Here is a 19459-nt window from a genome sequence, read left to right on the forward strand (position 1 = left end):
GTCTCTTCACCGGATGTTTAAGAGATGATCATGATATAAATGAAAAAGAGGAATACGACTTGATGTAACTTCCAATTTTCTCATTGAGGACCTTCTTGACCCCTCTTCGAGAGAATGCACATTGGGCGCTCGACATAATGTAGGAGGGGGGGGGGGGGGGGGGGGGGGGGGAGCATCTCGTCTGCTTGGCATTCGCTGTTGTGTCTACTTGCAGATGTCATGCTCGTGCAAGATGGTTGCGGATGAGATGGCGCAGAAAATGCTGGACATAGGAAAGCTATATGGCAATGCTATTTTGTGTTGAAAATGCAAAATAACCTTCAGCAGAACTGAAGGGTACAACAATGTTGACTTGGTGAGGGGTGGTCGGTCATTCTGCTTCAGCTGTGGCAACGCAGACGCTGGTCAACGAACCGTGATGTAATAGGGACCATAGCATTTGCAAGAATTTTCATAATACCGTATCACGATCTCTATTTACAATTTTAGCAAGAATTTCTCACCCGGTTTGTACGAGGGATCAAGCAACAAACTGATTCAACCAAACAACTTTATTTTGTTGGCCCAATGCTGTAAGCCTTTCCACTTTTTCAAGTCCCCCGTCTTACAAAACCAAATGATCCTCACCAGGTACTTTGCTTGTAAAGTCGCAGTTTTTTCCAGAGTCAGATAAAGAGAGGAACGACTCAATAGCCCATTTCCTCTTACACAATCTCATTACAAAGCATACATTTGGTATTACAATCTCAGGTGTACATCGAGCAAAAGGAACCAGTAATCGTGGCCGGCATCTGACAAAAAACCTTCTATGTTATCCTCCAAAGAGCCCGGACAAATGGTTGGAGATCAATAAAAAATAAATTTCAGGCCCTTGGTTCACAGCCAGAAATTCAGTTGGTTGAATTTGCACTACGAGACCTCCGTGCAAATGTTGCGGCTACAAGTAATGGGAAAGCGATAGTAGCATCACAGTGAACCTGGATTTCCAAAAGCTGGAATGTTAGATTACAATAATGATGATCATCAAATATGATGTATGACACCATTGCATAGCAAAAGTACGTCTCTTGAAATCACTCGTACTGCCATAAACTCATAGGCTGCAATATAATTCTACAGTGTACATGGGAAAATGATAAATCAAGATGGTCTAGATATTATAAGCAAGCTCAGGATCATGCATGCAATTTTCTACTCCCTCCGTTCCCAAATATAAGTCTTTCTACAGATTCCAACAAGTGACTACATACGAAGCAAAACAAGTGAATCTATACTCTAAAATATGTCTACATACATTCGTATGTTGTAGTCCATTTGAAATGGCTAAAAAGACTTATATTTAGGAAGGTAGGGAGTATAAACCAATTGCAGGACACATAAGCAGGTGCATCATGATCATTATACCCTAATACCTAAGGAAAATATTACCTAGTACTGGTATGCAAAACACAAAACAAAAATATCTCAAACTTGTGAACATCTATATATACCTTTACAGGCTTTGCTGAACCTTTGATCTTTCCCCATGAAACTGCTTCATCTGGGTGTGCTCCTGAGTCGCTTCCATCAAACTCTTGAGCTGTGTTGATATAGACTGCATAATCTGCACCATTGCGAAACATATTTGCATTGCATATGTGATGCTTTGGAAGGCCTCCACCAAGAATTATGGCCCCCGTCTTCCTTGGGCTTGCATGAATGGCTTCACCATTTATCAGCCTTATATCTGCAAACCATTCAAGCATTTGAAAACAAACACAAAGTAAGGATATCAAATAAAGTGGAACTTACCTTGTACAATGTCGATAATAAGACCAGGATTGCGAACTGCATGACAAAACAGCATGTCTCCAAGTGATCCATCAGTCAATGCTGGGCAGTATACAGGAATATTGTTCTGGTCGATTTTAACGAGTCAGCACTTTGCAACTTCAGCCTTTGCACAAATAGTTCTTGAAAGTAAGAATTTCAACACAGAAAAAACAACCCAGTGTTAAGCATATTCTCCATGGAATAAAGTGAAGGACAACCCAACAAGTGTAACAGCCAGCCAGCAACTCTACCATGCTACATCTCCTAAACTGTGACCAACCACTTCACACAAAATAAAAGTTTGGTTCAGGAATGATTACTATTTCTGGGTAAAATCATGATACTCAATACGGTAAAGAATTTTTTATGGTAATCTTTCCCTACTAATAAACCAGCGATCGCTTCTGGTCGTCCGTCATCGGCCTTTTTGCAAAAAGGTCCCTGTATGTTTTAGTAATTGAACCCGCAGTCCGTCTTTAAGTGGATGTGGAAAACGTTTCGTTATTTTACAAAAGACACCCTGTATTTGTAAGAATTCAAGCCGTGATTCCTCCTCTATTTCATCTTATCCACACACTCCCTTTCCTTTCCAGCCGCGGCGGAGCAGGAGAAGTTGAGGGGTGGAGCAGGAGCGGGGAGGGCGGGAAGGAGAGCATCAGCGAGTACGGGAGCAGGCGCCCGGAGACGGAGAGCGAGGAGAGGAGCAGGTCGAGCGGGAAGCAGAGGCGGTGGCGCTGGAGGAAAGGGAGCAGCGCGAAGGTGAGCGGCAGGGATGCGTCACTGGCGGCGAGGCCTCGGAGCAGAGTGTGCCACTCGTACGAGGTGCGACGGTACGGCGGAGTAGGATGCGGCGAGGCGGCGCTCGGGGGCTGGCACAGAGGGCGGAGGAGACGGCGAGGTGAGCGTGGAGACGGAGGAGGGGCCGGAGAGGTAGGCGAGCAGTGGCTCGAAGTCGTAGCGGCTGGCGGGGCCGGCGGCGGAGATGGAGACCGAGGAGGTGGTGCAGCTGGGTACGGGGAGGCGGAGGCACTGGCGCTGGTGGCTGTCCGCCGCCGCCAGTCCTCTCCGGCCTCCTCCGTCGTATCCTTCTCAATCTCCGACGTTTTTCTCCCGTGATTTGGATGGACAATTGGAGGTCGTGTCCTTGTCCAACACCAAGCAATGGAGTGCCCGACCCGGATTTCAGTCGCCTGCTATAAGAAGGAGGGGTCCTCGGCCAGAATCTCCTTCAGGTTGCGTTGTTGTACCATAAGCTCCATCAAAGCCCGTCCAAATTGTAATTTTCAACGAAACGTCCAATGTCGCCGCCGAGTTCGCCGGAGGAACAAGAACATCCGTCCAGCTGTCCATTGTAGCCTGCCTCGGCTAGACCAGAGGTATGTATCTCCTTGATATTCACTGGATGGAATACCATGTTTTACATATAATTCTGTCCCCTGGCTCTGTATGCGACTCTGTTCTTTCTTCAGTTATGAAATAGCTTTGTAGTTTTATGTGGTGAAAGTTTTAGAGGCTGTTGATAGCTTTCCAAAGGTATTAAGTTTGTGCAAGTCAGCATAATGATTATGAAGATATCGTCAAATAACAGTTCTGCTGTTCCAGGATTTTCAGTCCAAGCAGATTTGCAAGAATTAATGGCGACTTTAGTTTAGCCTGCCTGAAATAAGTGACAATACTTAATTTTGTACTGTGGTATATATGTACTTTGCTGTTTGCTCAACGAATTATATTATATCAATATCAATAAGCCGACATTGTTCAGGCCTTATTTTTTAGCTATCCCCTTAACCCCTGTTTCAGTTATTTTTCTGTCCCCTGCCTTGTTGGCGAGCCCGTGAGTGGCTACTGTGGTTGCTCGTGCTCCCGTACGGTCCCTGATCCTTCCTAATTATTCGTCGCCAAGGATGAGACGATTTTAGTTGCCGTGGATCGTATAGATAGGCCCTGTGCATCTTGATCTCGAATTCTCAATTGAATCTGATTGGATGAGCATGAATTATTCGGTTCTACAATCCAGGTAAAAAATATGCCACACAAGCTTGCTTTTGTCTGCAGAATAAGCATAATTTTTAACCGCCATGAGCACGTCTACTAGATCGATTTGTGTTAAACAAACTTACTTGGTTAAGTGAAGGAATGTCTAGCGAATTATATTCAGGAGCCTTGTTGACTTTTCAATCCTCGCAAAGAACCTTGCTAAGCTAAACTCATAATTACCTCGCTCTTGTACGAGATAATAGTATGGAGTAGAACCATATGCATCTTGATCTGGATTGAATCTGATTGGGTGAGCATGAATATTCGGTTCTGGAGTGCAGGTCGAAAGTATGCTACACATGCTGGTTTTTGTCTGCAGATAAGCATGATTTTGAGCCACCAAAGTGTATCGATTTGTGTTGAACCAACTTAGTGGATGTCTGGCCAGTTATATTCAGCGACTTTTTTGACCCGTCAATCCTCGCAAAAGAAACTTGCTAAACTTACAATTACTTCTCTTGTAGTACCAGATAACACTATGTAATAGAGCCATATGTTGCTGGTGACTGAAACTGGTTCAGTCGTAATTGGCTGATTGCTTCAGTTTATCAGTCTAGCTAAGAGTTTGTTCTCTGTGAATGGTTTAGCATGGCTGAGTGATATGTGTTTACTTCACTAATTCATAAGAGTTATTTTCTCTTGCCAGCTTCAGCTGCAGCAGCATCTTGCCTGCATCATATATTTTGTATTATGTTGTTGTGGGCATGCCGATTCTGAATTTCTGCGTACTGCCGACTTCGCCGGAATTACGTCCGCCTGTGTAGCCAAGGTATGTGGTTCAAACTACTCAATATTGATTTGGAGTTGTTTTGGTCAAGCGTCTAAACTAAACCATGCTACTGCACAGTAGCCAAAATTCAGTCTAAACTGAACCATGCTACGACACAACAGCCAAAATTCAGCAGAGTGAATGAAACGTAGTAAAGCCAATAGTGTGTGCCCGTTATTTCCTACATCCATAAAAGGGAAATATCCTTAGAAGACAGCAGTTGAAATGGCGTTGAATAGCTTTCATTGTAGTTCTAAAAGTGTGCTGCACAATGCTAATTTGTTAATTGTGCCCTATCAAATTGAAACCTGAAAATTCCTATTTATGATTAATAAATCATGTTGTTGCTACTTTGTTAATAAATCATGCACTTCTTAATTCTTTGTGTACGAAACTCATAACTTTGTCAAAACACTAGACATAACTTTTTTTTGATTAATTCAGTCAAGCCATCCTTATAGTTCTGTAATGTGCGAAACTCATAACTTTTTTTGATGCATTCTTCAGGTTGAGAACTAATGATGGACGACGTAAAAGCTGTTAAAGAGGAGATTAAAGGATGGAAGATGGCAGCAGAGGAGGAGGCTGAAGCTGGTAGATCAATTGAGCAAGAGTGCCTCACTCGTGTGCATTTATAATTAGCTTTTCCAAATCAATAGATAGTTTATGTCAAGATTAATACATGTTGTTTGATTCACTGTTTGATTGAAGCTTTACTAATTACACCTTCACACAATTTGCAATGTAGTTTCAACAAACTAACAGTGTGAGGTTTAACTTTTTTATTGCAGAAAATGGATGATAACACTTAATCAATCATTGTTGAGGATTTTGAAACCCGACCTTCATAAAGAAAGCAAAATGTTCTGAATCGGGTGTTTTGAAATGGAGGTTTAACTTTATTTGTAAATTCCGCTCAGTACGTCCACCCTGAGGCATCGCCATCTACATGGTGGAAGAGGTTCGTCACTGTGGACAACATCAGCAGCGACGTTGTTTCCAATACGCAGCAAGTGCGCGACTTTGGTGAGGGTGCGCAAGGTTTCTGCATGTCCCTCAAGTTCCTGCCCCCATACCGTTGCTCTCGCCGGCCACAGCCGAAAGCTTGGAACCACGGCCTGCTCTGATCAAGTCTCCATCTGATGTATGGTACTTTGCCAAGGTAAATTTAGTTATTTTCATACATCTTCCGAATTGAGCACAGTTGATGTTTATGTTCAATTGATGTTGATTAATGTATATCTTTTGATTATTTATAGAGAAATGCCGAATTCTTAGTTGAGTGGTAGAAAGAAGGTGTCTGTCAGGTCTTAGGCTCCTAGCTCATCTTGCTTTAATCTGAAATCATATCAGGTCAATGAGTAGCTTCCCACAAAAAAAGGTTCAAGGAGTACCACTAGCACCTCTGAAGCAGCAACAAAAGGATCAAAACCACATTCTTCAGTATCCTACTCGGCAAAAAAAGGGCGAAAAGACTAACTTCCAGAAAAAAACATGAAGAATTCTTCAAGCACCAGACTGAGACTGATTCCTTGAGAAGTGTGCTTGATAATATCAGGTGGTCAGGTTCTTTTCTAAGTTGAGGTAGGGTTGCCTCTTCAATCTGTGATATTCAAACGAGATGGAAAATGAATATATAGAGGAATATAATTTGAATATATTATTAACAACCTCCATATTTTTATCATGTCTCATGGCCAGTTCAATACTTCTTTCTTGATGCAACGGCTGATATATGGTTGTTTTCCATGGCTATGTTAGTAAGCTTTGGTGCAAATTTATATTACTCTCTTATTCTCTAATGATTATACTGGGACGCTCATTTGAACAGATCTAATATGCACTAGGAGCTTTCAAAACAAAAAATGTATGAGCAAATAAGATTTGTAATCTTCATCACTTTAGCTCTTAATGTGTTGTCATTCATTGCAACTACATAACACACGCATGGGGGGACAGAGAATATAAGTCGCGACACGGGTGGGATGCCATGTTGAAATAGAGAATGGAGACTGTGTGTGCAAGGTGGTCTTACGTCATGCTTACTGGGTTGAAGTTTTTTCTCCTGTTGCAACGTTGGTGCTGGTCGACTGCCGGTGGTGTTGGGTGGTGGCTGTTGGGCGCATGAGAAGGAAGATGGAGGCAGATCGCTGGGTGGATGTATGGAGAAGATAAGAACTGAGTGGTGGAAAGGGAATTCTTGGTGGGATTGAGTGCCTGTTGCTACTGCTTTTCTTAAACGATGCGATGTCAGTGCTGCTAGATGTTGATTTTTTTTGCGTAGAGCTAGATGTCGATCTCTGCTAGCATACAATTTACTTGGCTGCTGTTTAAGCCTACCATATCTTAATCTTAATTATGAATACATTAGTAGTTTCAGTACTTAAAGATGTGTGACTGAAATATTGGGAAGATTTGTTCAAAAAAATATTGAAAAGAAATACTATTTCTTAAGGGAAAACATATTTGGGGCTCACCTATGGACTATTTGATCATCAATATATCCCTAGAGTCTCGATGTTCCTCATGCCGTTGATAAGATAGAGAGGAGGGAGCGACGAAGAGTTGAGCGAGTACAACAATGGTGCATCCAGAGAGAGGGGGAGAGGGAGGGAGACATGGATAGATAGAGAGGAGGGAGCGACGAAGAGTTGAGCGAGTACAACAATGGTGCATCCAGAGAGGGGGAGAGGGAGGAAGACAGGGAGACAGGGAGAGGGGGAGGGGGGAGAGAGAGAAGCATGTGGTCATGGCTACACCGACCATGTCCTCCGTCATATCATCTCACCCGCAACTCTGCATGTCCTAATCTTGATCTTATTCGAGCCCTGATGATGGTGTAAGGGAAGTAGCCGTGTTGGTGTAGTCAATGTGAGCACCAAAGCATTGTAAACTCTTTACTATCTTATGGATCGTCTTATCTTTGAAGTGGCCATGTATGAATTCATGATAAGACAAGGAAGAATATAACAGATTGAGAGATAGAGCTCAGTATTTCACCATGATAGATAAACCCCGGAATTTATTTCATACTCGTTGCAACGCACGGGCTCTTTTGCTAAACCATTAACTTTTATTAAAAATAAGGCGTTTAACCATATTATCAACATGTATTTAAAATGATTATAATAAATGATGCACAATGAGACATGAAGCAGGCTCTTTACTATCTAATGGGTCGTCTTATCATTGAAGTGGTCAAGTATAAAATATGAATTCATGATAAGACGAGAAAGAATTTAAAAGATTGAGAGATAGAGGTATTTCACCATGATAGATAAACTCTTGAATATCAAGCAAACCCCGGAATTTATTTCATACCCGTTGCAACACACGGGCTTTTCTCTAAAGCGTCAACTTTTATTAAAAATAAGGAAATTCCCACGTTTAACCATATTATCAACATGTATTAATATGGATATAAAAAAATGATGCACAGTGACACATGAAGCATGTTATGTCCATTTTACCGCCCGGTGCAACGCACGGGCATTTGTACTAGTAAAACCAATATGAGAATCAAACTCAACAAAATTCTTAAGAAACCCTAGTTTATCTCCCTGTTTAGCAAACATAGTTATTTACAGGCTTCCTAAATATGATCAGCATTTACACAAACACATGCTTGCAGACTTTTTGATAATTTGAAAAATAACGAAGAACTTTCAAAAGCATACTACCTTGTATGCCCAGTAAAGGTAGGAGCTTTCATCATTTATTTCTTTGCCAAGACGAGCAATCACTTTTGATGGTGTCCAGACATTCTATAGGTAACAAGAAGTTAAAAGAAACATAAGTATGGTCAGCAGTGAAGCTTGTAGAAAGAACTCACATTGTAGGAAATGCTGGATTATCTTTAATTAAACAATCAAATATCAACCGAGCTGCAACAATATCTGCGTAGACTTCAGCAACTTGTGCAGAAACCTATAAAGTGTACTTCACACATTAGGTTTGACAAGATTCTGTAGTCTGGATGTTTTATTCCTGCATATACTGCTAGATGCATACATCTGAAAGAAAGGAAACTCATGGGGCCGGGTTACAATAAAGTTCGTGACTTCATGTTATGTAGAATTTCAGTTGTTTTAAGCATCCTTACTATAGCATGTGAAACAAATAGTGTCTGCTTATTTGCTGTTCCAGAAAAGTAATTGTGTACCCTTCAATTAAGGAAATTTTCAAAGATTAGAAGACAACCCTATCAAAATTATATCACTACTAGTTTCGCTAAATACAAGATATAATTAATGTACTCTCCTATTCATGCATCCCCTGCAAATTACCAACTTTGCAGCTAATTTATGCATCAGAAGCTTCCATGTGCACTATAATGGGCCCATGACACGTACAAGGAAGGGTAGCCATAATCCACAGTATCAGGGGATTTCGGTAACTAGGGACATACCGAAGGAAAACTAAAACAGATTATTACCAGCTGTGTTTAAGCCAAGAGGAATGATTACCTCAGCAGATTGTTCTTGTAGCATCTGGTCAAAGAGTGGCATGATCCAGTTTTCAAACTTGCAATAGTTATCATTGGGCACCAACAGATTTCCTATCCGGTTAAGTCCTTTTGACCGTAGAAGTGCCCCAGGTAAAGAAAATTCACCTCGGTAAGTTGGTGCGAGGCATTTTATGAGGTCTTCCTCTATACCCCCAGCTGTCGTAACAATAACATCCACCTGAAGAATTTTGTGGAAAATATCAATAATGGCAATGCAGTTAGTGAAGTTAGTAATTGACTGGAACAAACACAGGTTCTTAAAATGATATTTAAAGTTGTTTTCCTTTCAGATTTGCAAACGTGACACAAGTTGGAGCACTTACCATGTGATGCTGAGCCAGAAACCGTATAACATCCCGTATACCGGAAGAAACAAGGTTTGAAGTAAAACCAAGAAATATCTTGCACCTGACAGATTCTCTGTATTTCGGGTCAAGTTCAGCTTCATCACAGTCCTCGCTTGGCTTCTCATGCGACAAGCTCCAATCTAACTTCATTGTAGAAAATTATTACAGTGGAGGAAGTGTCAGTAGAATGTAAGGAGTAGCGAAAATCGGCAGAAATTCTGGAAACGAGTACTTAATTTTCGGAAGCATGCATAGTGATATGACAGGCATTCCTTCATATAGATAATCTCCAGCTAATTTAATGCAAAGCACTTGGATTAAATAGGAGACGCACACACATTCAGCTAGACTGTTCAGATACATCTAAAAGATTTACTTTGGGGAAGAAAAAACACTTACCAGCTTCACCCTGGCATCGAAACGATATATATCCAGCTATCTAAGTGCTCCAAATGGCGAAATAAATTACTCCGGTGCTGGAGTATCTGCGAACTAATCCCATGCTGAAAAGGGCAAAGCTCGCGGCTGAGGGAGAAAGGGAAAAGGCGGGCATACCATCTGATTGACGACGTCGATGGCGTCGCCGAGGTTGGACGCCTGGAAGCCCGTGGAGGCGAGCGAGCCAAGAAGGCCGTCGAGGCCGAGGCCGGCGTCGTTGAAGTCGGCGCCGGCGATTTTGGTGAACCGCGACTCGTCGAGGGACTCGGACGGCTTGAGCACGATGGCACGGACGCCCTCCATCTCCTTGCTAACAACCTCACTTGCCCTCATCCCGTCACCTCCCATCTCCGCCTCCTCGCCGCCTCCTTGCTGCTTCTAGAAAAGTAAAGGGGAGTAAAATCAAAATCAAATGAAATCAAATCCCGTGCGGTGCGCAGGCTAAGAAGTGGAAGGCAGGGGATGCAAGGGAACTCACCTTGTCGCGGGGTACCACCTTAGCGCCCAGAAGCATGGCGGCGGAGGGGAGGGGAGAGGCGAAGGAGGTCGGCGGCGGCGGGGATCCGGCGCGGCGTGGTGGAGAGAGGCCTGGCCTACTCGTCGGAGAGGGCGTCGGGGGCCGGCGGACTTGGAGAGGCGTGCGTCCGGGACGGTGTTTTGTGGGGAGCTCGGCGCGGTGGAGGGAGAGGGAGAGGCGCCGTCGGATTCCGGCTGGCCTGTACAGTTTCACGGCGTGGCGTGGCGGCGGCTTCCGCAGGCGGTGGCTGTCCTGTTTGCTGGGCTTGGCCTCAAGCTTAAGCTTCCCGTCTCCCACAGCAAAAACATCAAGGCCCAAAGGGGAGGCCACGACTTTTTAGATGGTACTTTTCAATTTCGATTTTTCTGGAAAATACGATTTTTTTAATAAAAGATAGAGTTTTTTTGGAAAATGTGAACAGTTTTTGTAATTTCTGAATATTTTTTAAAAGGCAGGCATTTTTTTAATTTATGAACAATTTTTTAAAACACAAACATTTTATGAAATTCCCAAACTTGTTCGGTTTCCTTTCATGCTCTTGTTTTCCTTTCTGGTTGTTCGACGGTGAAACAACGATTTGATAACCTATCTTGTGGGGAGCATGCCTCTAGCCATTATTCTTTGAGGGCTCGTTCAGTTTATAGGATTTCCAAATCACACGAGTAGGAAAAGTAAATGGTTAGAATGAGATGCCCACTCAAATCTTTAGAAAATTCCACGAGCTCTTAGTAATGCTCCCCCTCGGGATTGAGGTCAATATAGATCTGGAATCATGTACCTCTGTTCCTCTGAAACAAATTCTACACAGATGAAAAAATCTTGAGGATCAAAATCTTGTAAGAATCCTCTAGGAAAACTGCAAACCGAATAAGTCCTCGGGGGGTTGCTTATGTCTCTTCACCGGATGTTTAAGAGATGATCACGATATAAATGAAAAAGAGGAACATGACTTGATGTAACTTCCATTTTTCTCATTGAGGATCTTGTTGACCCCTCTTCGTCTAGTTTTATTCATTCTCTTCGAGAAATGGTGTAACTTTATTGAAGCAAGAAATGTTGTACATAGGAAAGCTGTATGGCGATGCTATTTTGTGTTGAAAATGCAGAATAGCCTTCAGCGGAACTGAAGGCTACAACAATGTTGAGTTGGTGAGGCGTGGTTGGTCATTCTGCTTCAGCTGCGGCAACCCAGACGCAGGTTAACGAACTGCGATGTAATAGGGACTATAGCATTTGCAAGTATTTTCATAATACTGTATCGCGATCTCTATTTACAAACTTCCCACCCGTTTGTACGAGGGATCAACCAACAAACTGATTCAACCAAACAACTTTATTTTGTTGACCCAATGCTGTAAGCCTGCCCACTTTTTCAAGTCCCCAGTCTTGAAAGATCAAAGGATCCTCACCAGATACTTTCCTTATAAATTCGCAGTTTTTCCAGACTCAGTCGTCCATTTCCAAATATTTCCTTATATGTTGGCAATCCATATATAATCTCATTACAAAACATACAAAAGGAATCAGTAACTGTGGTCAGCATCTGACAAAAACCTTCCATGTTATCCTCCAAAGAGTCCAGACACATGATTTGAGATCAATAAGAAAAAAAATCATTTTGAGGCTCTTGGTTGGCTGCCAGAAATTCAGCTGGTTGAATTTCCACTATGAGATCCACGTGCAAATGTTGCGGCTACGAGTAATGGGAACGCAATAGTCGCATCACAGTGGACCTGGATTTCTAAAAGCTGGAATGTTAGATTACAATAATGATGATCATCAAATATGATGTATGACACCATTATACAGCACAATTATGTCCCTTAAAATCACCTGTACCATAAACTCATAGGCTGCAATATTATTCTACAGTGTACATGGGAAAATGATAAATCAAGATGGTCTAAATATTATAAGCCAGCTCAGGATGATGCATGCAATTTTCTATAAACAAATTGCAAAACACATGAGCAGGTGCATCATGATCATTATACCATATACCTAAGGAACATTTTACCTAGTACTAGTATGCAAAACACAAAACAACACAAAACAAAATTATCTCAAACTTGTGAACATCTATATATACCTTTACAAGCTTTGCTGAACCTTTGATCTTTCCCCATGAAACTGCTTCATCTGGCCGTGCTCCTGGGTCGCTTCCATCAAACTCTTGAGCTCTGTTGATATAGACTGCATAATTTGCACCATTGCGAAACATATTTGCATTGCATATGTGATGCTTTGGAACGGCTCCACCAAGAATTATGACCCCTGTCTTCCTTGGGCTTGCATGAATGGCTTCACCATTTATCAGCCTTATATCTGCAAAACCATTCAAGCATTTGAAAATGAACACAAATTAAGAATATCAAATAAACTGGAACTTACCTTGTACAATGTCGATAATAAGACCAGGATTGTGAGCTGCATGACAAAACAGCATGTCTCCGAGCGTTCCATCTGTCAATGTTGGGCACTACACAGGAATATTGTTCTGGTCGATTTTAACGAGTCAACACTTTGCAACTTCAGTCTTTGCACAAATAGTTCTTGAAAGTTATGAATTTCAACCCAGAAAAACCAACCCAGTGTGAAACATATTCTCGATGGAATAAAGTGAAGGACAACCCAACAAGTGTAACAGCCAGCCAACAACTGTACCATGCTTACATCTACTAAACTGTTGTTATGGACAGAACCTCGTGGTGAGATCCGGTCTGTTGTTGCGGCCCGATCTTTCATGACACTCCACCTTTAGTAGTAGCAACCTCTCGCCCGCACACGCGATGTACACGAAGTAGAGGGTTTGAACCTTGCGGCCCAGCACGAGAAACCAATCTCGACGAAGGTACTCACACGCAAAATAATTTTCACGAAGAGAAATTGCAACACAGATGTTTTCTAAAGATCCCTTCAAATCTTGATACGGGTGTCCGACCCTTTTTATAACCAACACACAAATAACAAAACTGGCCTAACAACTCTAGATTGAAACGACTCTCTCTCCTATTTAAACTAATCAAAGATTTAACTGTATCCGGCAGCCTTGATCACCTAGTACCGTATAACAAACTAGGACTCCATATTTTGGTTCGTACAACTTCTCCTCGGGAAGGTGGACCCCACCCGCATCCTCTCAAGCTTAGCATGTCTAATTCTGCTTGTACACCTCATGTAATTGATATACTTTAACTTGCGTGGGAGCGGAATAAACAGAAAGATATCTCTTCTTTTTATCTTGTTGACCGATGCAAACAAATCAGATCTTACATGATTCCTTCCATTAGCATAGGTTGCCTTTACTTCTAAGGAATTAATGCACGTTGGTATTTCCTTGCCAAACTGAGCCTGGTCAATATTGCATGTATATCTCCTGTCTTGAGTTAGTAATTTACCTCGCATGCAATTTCCCCCCTTCAATACATGCACGTCCAGGGACTTCTTTTTCTCCTCGTTGGCATAAAGATCAAATAAACCAACGTCTTGTTTTCTTGTAACAGAAAATAGTTCCTTTAACCCACTGACATGCGGTACTATTTTGCGATCATCAACAACACTAACATTAGTCGCGGTCATATCAACTGTGACCCAGCACTTCCGACAAAAGAAAAGTTTGGTTCAGGAATGATTCCTATTTCTGGGTAAAATCATAAGACTCAATACGATAAAGATTTTTTTCTGGTAAAACAATACCAATATGAGAATCAAACTCAACAAAATTCTTAACAAGAAACCCTAGTTTATCTCCCTGTTTACCAAACATAGTTATTTACAAACTTCTTAAATATGATCAGCATTTACACAAACACATGCCTTTAGACTTTCTGATAATTTGAAAAATAACGAAGAACTGTCAAAAGCGTCCTACCTTGTCTGCCCAATAAAGGTAGGAGCTTTCATCATTTATTTCTTTGCCAAGACGAGCAATCACTTTTGATGGTGTCCAGACATTTCTGTAGGTAACAGAAATTAAAAGAAACATAAGTATGAGCAGTGAAGCTTGTACAAAGAATTCACATTGTAGGAAATGTTTGATTATGTTTAATTAAAAGATCAAATATCGACCGAGGTGCAACAATATCTACGTAGACTTCAGAAATTTGTGCAGAAACTTATAAAGTGTACTTCACACATTAGGTTTGATAAGATCCTATAGTCTGGATGTTTATTCGTGCATATATAGCTAGATACATACATCTGAAAGAAAGGAAACTCATGGAGCCGGGTTACAATAAAGTTCGTGATTTCATGTTATGTACAATTTCAGTTGTTTTAAGCATCCTTATTACTATAGCATGTGCAACAAATACTGTTGTAAGTACTTCGAGCCAGATTTAAATTCTCTTCATTTTTTATTTTATTTTCCTTTCCTGCTTATTTGCTGTTCCAGAAAAGTAATTGTGTACCCCTCAATTAAGGAATTTTTCAAAGACTAGAAGAGAACCCTATCAAAATTATTAACTACTAATTCTCATACCTATCTTACTATCGGATTTAGCACTACGACAGAGACCTATGGTCCTCCGCAAAATAGTTGAAGTACGACGCTGCCAGCCAAACCGACTCCCGCCGCTTAAGATTCTGGAGTTCTTGTTCCCAACTCCCAAGGGCGATGTCTACATGTCACCGGTGTCTTCGTCCTTTTCCAGGACGAAACTGGTGTATGCCCACACCAATACCACATGACTCGCACACCACGGGCAACAGGTCTCGGCTCCAGCGGCGGCGGCAACCATGGAGAATTAGGTTTAGGGAAGGAACTCGGAAGGAGGTACATAATGTTTATGGAACGGGCAGATGGGTGTGCTGATTCATGGTTGTCATTAACGGGGCCATGGAAAAAGAGAAAGAAGAGTCACGCGGATCGTGGGATGGAGAACAAATCAATGGCTCAGAGCTGGTCCGGTGGATTAATAGGATCAGTCACCTGAGGTGGAGAGTTTCCCTTGCTAGTTTATGTTTCCACACATGTGGTAGAGAAAAAGTCATGCACAGGCACACACGGTCACCGCCGCACTGACAGACTTATCCTGCGCTACGCACACGTAAATCCGATCCAAATCCAACACCGTGTAACCTTGGTTTGTGTTTCAAAAAAGGGTGTAAGTCTAATCGGAGGCTGCCAGGGACACCGTCTTCAAGTGGGAAACCTCAGGTATGTTGTTTGTGTATATATACACACACGTATACCCACAACTACTAGCAATCCCGAGCTCTAGTACGTACGTACATCGCAGTGTTTTTGCTTCCTTCTCCACTTACGCCATGACGACTTCCAATGAGCAGAAAAAAAGCAATGAGGCGCCGACTCCCGAGCTGCCGGACGAGCTCGTTTCAGAGATCCTGACCCGACTGCCGGTCAAGTCTCTCCTCCGTTTTAAGTGCATCAGCAAGGCCTGGCGCGCAACCATATCCGACCCCTCCTTCGTCCGACAGCACCTCAAGATGTCCGCCGCCTGCAGATGGGAGCAGAACCCACCCTTCCTCATCACCCGGCACAGCCTGGATGACGACGGCAAAGGAGACATCGGGTTCTTCCAGTGGCAGCAAGGCACCTCCGAGGCTTGGCTCGTGCACAGCAGGGACTGTACTGACTACTTCAACTTGGTTCTCTTGTTCCCCCATTGTGACGGCTTGGTGCTTGTCCCCACAGACACCACGGCGTACCTCTTCAACCCCGCCACCAGGGACGTCGTCACGCTGCCGGAGAGCAGCCACGGCATTGTGCCCCCTTCCCTCCGCCCCATTGGGTTTGGCCGTGATCTTCGCAGTGGCATGTACAAGGTAGTCCAGTTCTTCCTTCGTTTGAGAGATGATGAGCTCTACAACAGGGTGGAGGTGTGCACCGTGGGCGACCCTGCTCCTCCTCAATGGAGGGAAATCATGGCGGATCGACGGTACACAGCCGATCCATGGGTGACCGCGCAATCTGTCAATGGGGGTGTGTACTGGATCGTCCACGTCGACAACTATACCAGCCTGGAGCCGCACCCGCGTTGCCTCCTCCGCTTCGGCTTGGACGATGAGGCGTTGAGCCACATCCATTTGCCTTCTGATCCGTCGGACCCCGAAGACGATGACAACAACGTTGATAAACGCTTCAAGTTGAGTGTGTTGCAGGGAGAGTTGTGTCTAACCGCTTATCGCGATAGAGAGCCTAGATACGGGCATCGACTGGTGGTCAGTGGCGGAGCCAGCTCGGCCGGCGAGCCGGGGCAAAGTACACATGGCTGCTGTCTATCAGTTGTTTGCCTCTATAATATGATGATTAGCTCTCCATTTACTGCTATTATTCAAACTAGAGTGCATGGCTGAGCCCAGGCAGCTGCCCCGGGTAGCCGGGAGGTGGCTCCGCCACTGCTGGTGGTGGTCTGGGCGCTCGTGGAAGATGAGGCAAGCTTCGTGTGGGAACGGCGTCACACGTTGAATGTTACGGCCCATGGCCCTCAGGCCCCAACAGCAGAAGACCAGGATGACACCGCCACGACCAAGGCGACTGGGCTGGAACGACCGCGTCGCCAGGCCCAGCCCAACAAGCGCTATACAGGCCCAGAATGGAACACCGTCAGGAAGGGTTAAGTACTGCGCCCTCGCCCTGGGTGCGGAGGGGGGGGGGGAGAAACTAGACACTGGACGGCGGCGGCACTTCCCCTTATCCCCATTTCCTTCCCCTAGAACCCTACTTCTGCTAGTCAAATCTTGTATCTCTTGGTGAATTCGAGTGAAGTGTTAGCGGGGCCATAACAATTGGTATCAGAGCCACCAGATCCAACCAATTTTTTTCTTCACCCTCCCCAATCTGGCGGGGAGATTTCCATCCATCATCCAGACAAGAAAGGGCAAGGCCGCGACGATGGAGGAGCACACCAAGGCGATCGCGGATCTGACCGCGGCAATCGCGGCCCTCACAACCAAGATCGTGGACATCCACCCCGTCGTCCACGAGCTGCAAGGATGGCGGCCCCAGATCGAGCAGTCCGTGGAGCAGATCCGATCGGAGGTGGGTCACTTGCGGACTCAGATCGACAAGGCCACGCTCCCACCGCCGGTGGACAGGGCCACGGCGACTGCTCCACCACCTCCTCCTCCGCGGCTCAGCGAGCTTCCGCCGCTCCTACCTCACATCGCGGATGGATCGCGGCCCCGATTGCCACCACCGACGGCCGACGCACCTCATCTGCGCACCGTCGACATCTCAGCTCGTGGTGACACCAGTCACGGGCCCGATGGCCATGGCGTTTTCACTGATCTTCGAGGGAAATCGTCAGGGGAGATCCGCACCCCGCGAGTACCTCCGGCCACTGGTACGTCCGATTTCTATCACCATGGCGAGCAGTCATTTGCTGGGGATCGTGGGTACTTCAGATTGCCACCACCGCCGCGGTTTGATTTTCCATTGTTCGATGGATCCAATCCGCGTGCCTGGCGTCTCAAATGTGAGGCATATTTTTGGGTGTGCACCTTGAGTGCGGACACATGGGTTAGTTGTGCGGCAATGTATTTCACCGACAGCGCACTGTCATGGCTGCAGTCGTTGCAAGCCCATTTGCATTACCAGGAGTGGGGGGAGTTTGCATCTATTATTTGTGCACAGTTTGGTAGGGGAGAGTTTCAGAATTTGTTGCGCCAGTTCAATCGCTTGCGACAAACAGGCACTGTCACAGAATACGCAGAGCAATTCACTCAGTTGATGCATAACCTATTAGCTCATCATAGCTCTTGGGATCCTACATTTTTTGTCACCCAATTCATGGATGGATTGCAACGTGATATACGTGCTGCAGTTGTTTTACATCTACCCCAAACATTGGATACTGCTGTGGATCTCGCGTGTTTGCAGGAAGAAGTCGTGGAGGCTCTTCGGCAGGACGAGAGGCGCCACCCCGCGCTGCCGCCAAGCTCTCAAGGGGGCCGGGCAATCCCTCGTATGGCCCTGCCCTTACCCCCACCACCATCAGCAATCGCTCGGCAAGGGGGTACTGCATCAGAGTCACGCCCACCGGAGACGACTCGTACTCCACCGAACGACGACAATCTGGCCACCCTTCGGGCCTACCGTCGCGCCAAAGGGCTCTGTTTCACTTGCAGCGAGCGCTGGAGCCGTGAACATCGTTGCGCGCCAACGGTGCAACTTCATATAGTGGAAGAGCTGATCGAGATGTTGCAAGGGCCGGCACAACCAACACCATCCACAGAGTCCACACCAAGTGAAGCTGACTGTTGCGTGCTCTCGCAGGCAGCAGTAGATGGTGCGGAAGCGCCAACAACCATGCGCTTACATGGCTGGGTGCAAGGCAAGGAGGTCCTCATGCTGGTGGATTCCAGTTCATCCCACAGCTTCATGAGCGCTGCCCTGGCCACTCACTTCCAAGGAGTTAAGCCTGCTCATCGTGCTCTATCTGTGTGGGTGGCAAATGGCGGTATTCTGTAGTCTGACCAAGAGATCCCAGCGTGCAAGTGGAATTCGCAGGGGGTCGAGTTCACCACCAATCTCAGAGTTCTTCCACTGGGCAGTTATGATGTAATTCTTGGGATTGACTGGCTGGCTCACCATAGCCCAATGAAGGTACACTGGCTGGAGAAGACCATGGCGTTTCAGCATGATGGACGATAAGTGCAACTCTGTGGGGCTCGAGCAGATATCACTCGGTGTCAGATGATCTCGGGAGTGGAACTACACGAATTACTGCAACAGACAGCGGTGGCCAGAGTGGTCAAACTGTGTACAGTGGCAGAAGACACGAACGATCCTCCAATTCCTCCGGAAGTGACTGAACTCTTGGAACAGTATGGCGCACTGTTCGAGGAACCCAAAGGGCTGCCACCACAACGCTCGTTTGATCATTCCATTCCCTTGGTGCCGGGAGCTCGACCAGTCAACATACGACCCTATCGGCATAGCCCGGCCCAAAAAGATGAGGTGGAACGGCAAGTCACTGAGATGTTAGCTCAAGGGATAATTCAGCCAAGCTCCAGTCCGTTTGCGTCACCGGTCCTATTGGTGCAGAAGAAAGACTTGACTTGGCGAT

The 19459-nt window shown here is 44.8% G+C and overlaps 1 protein-coding gene and 1 pseudogene across 1 annotated transcript; both read right to left on the reverse strand.

The window, feature by feature from the left end:
• Positions 1 to 522: 522 nt before the first annotated feature.
• Positions 523 to 10699, reverse strand: LOC123059922 (deoxyhypusine synthase). The gene is made up of 8 exons (XM_044482476.1): positions 10389 to 10699; positions 10028 to 10288; positions 9449 to 9616; positions 9085 to 9303; positions 8299 to 8382; positions 1792 to 1897; positions 1491 to 1726; positions 523 to 977 (listed from the first exon to the last, which is right to left on the reverse strand). Exons 1-8 carry the CDS (start codon positions 10422 to 10424, stop codon positions 891 to 893), a joined length of 1197 nt encoding a protein of 398 aa, XP_044338411.1. The 5' UTR covers positions 10425 to 10699; the 3' UTR covers positions 523 to 890.
• Positions 10700 to 12073: 1374 nt separating this feature from the next.
• Positions 12074 to 14412, reverse strand: LOC123056649 (deoxyhypusine synthase-like; annotated as a pseudogene).
• Positions 14413 to 19459: the final 5047 nt, after the last annotated feature.

This window comes from Triticum aestivum, chromosome 3A (assembly GCF_018294505.1).
Source record: "Triticum aestivum cultivar Chinese Spring chromosome 3A, IWGSC CS RefSeq v2.1, whole genome shotgun sequence".
In the NCBI taxonomy this organism is placed as follows: Eukaryota; Viridiplantae; Streptophyta; class Magnoliopsida; order Poales; family Poaceae; genus Triticum; species Triticum aestivum.

Bases quoted from the DNA above. Each gene is read 5' to 3' on its own strand.
- LOC123059922 (XM_044482476.1), bottom strand. From the start codon at position 10,424: ATGCTTCTGGGCGCTAAGGTGGTACCCCGCGACAAG. The intron at 9,617-10,027 runs GTATGCCCGCCT...TCTACAATGAAG, and splicing joins TCGACGTCGTCAATCAGATG to TTAGATTGGAGCTTGTCGCA. The intron at 1,727-1,791 runs GTAAGTTCCACT...AATGGTTTGCAG, and splicing joins TATTATCGACATTGTACAAG to ATATAAGGCTGATAAATGGT.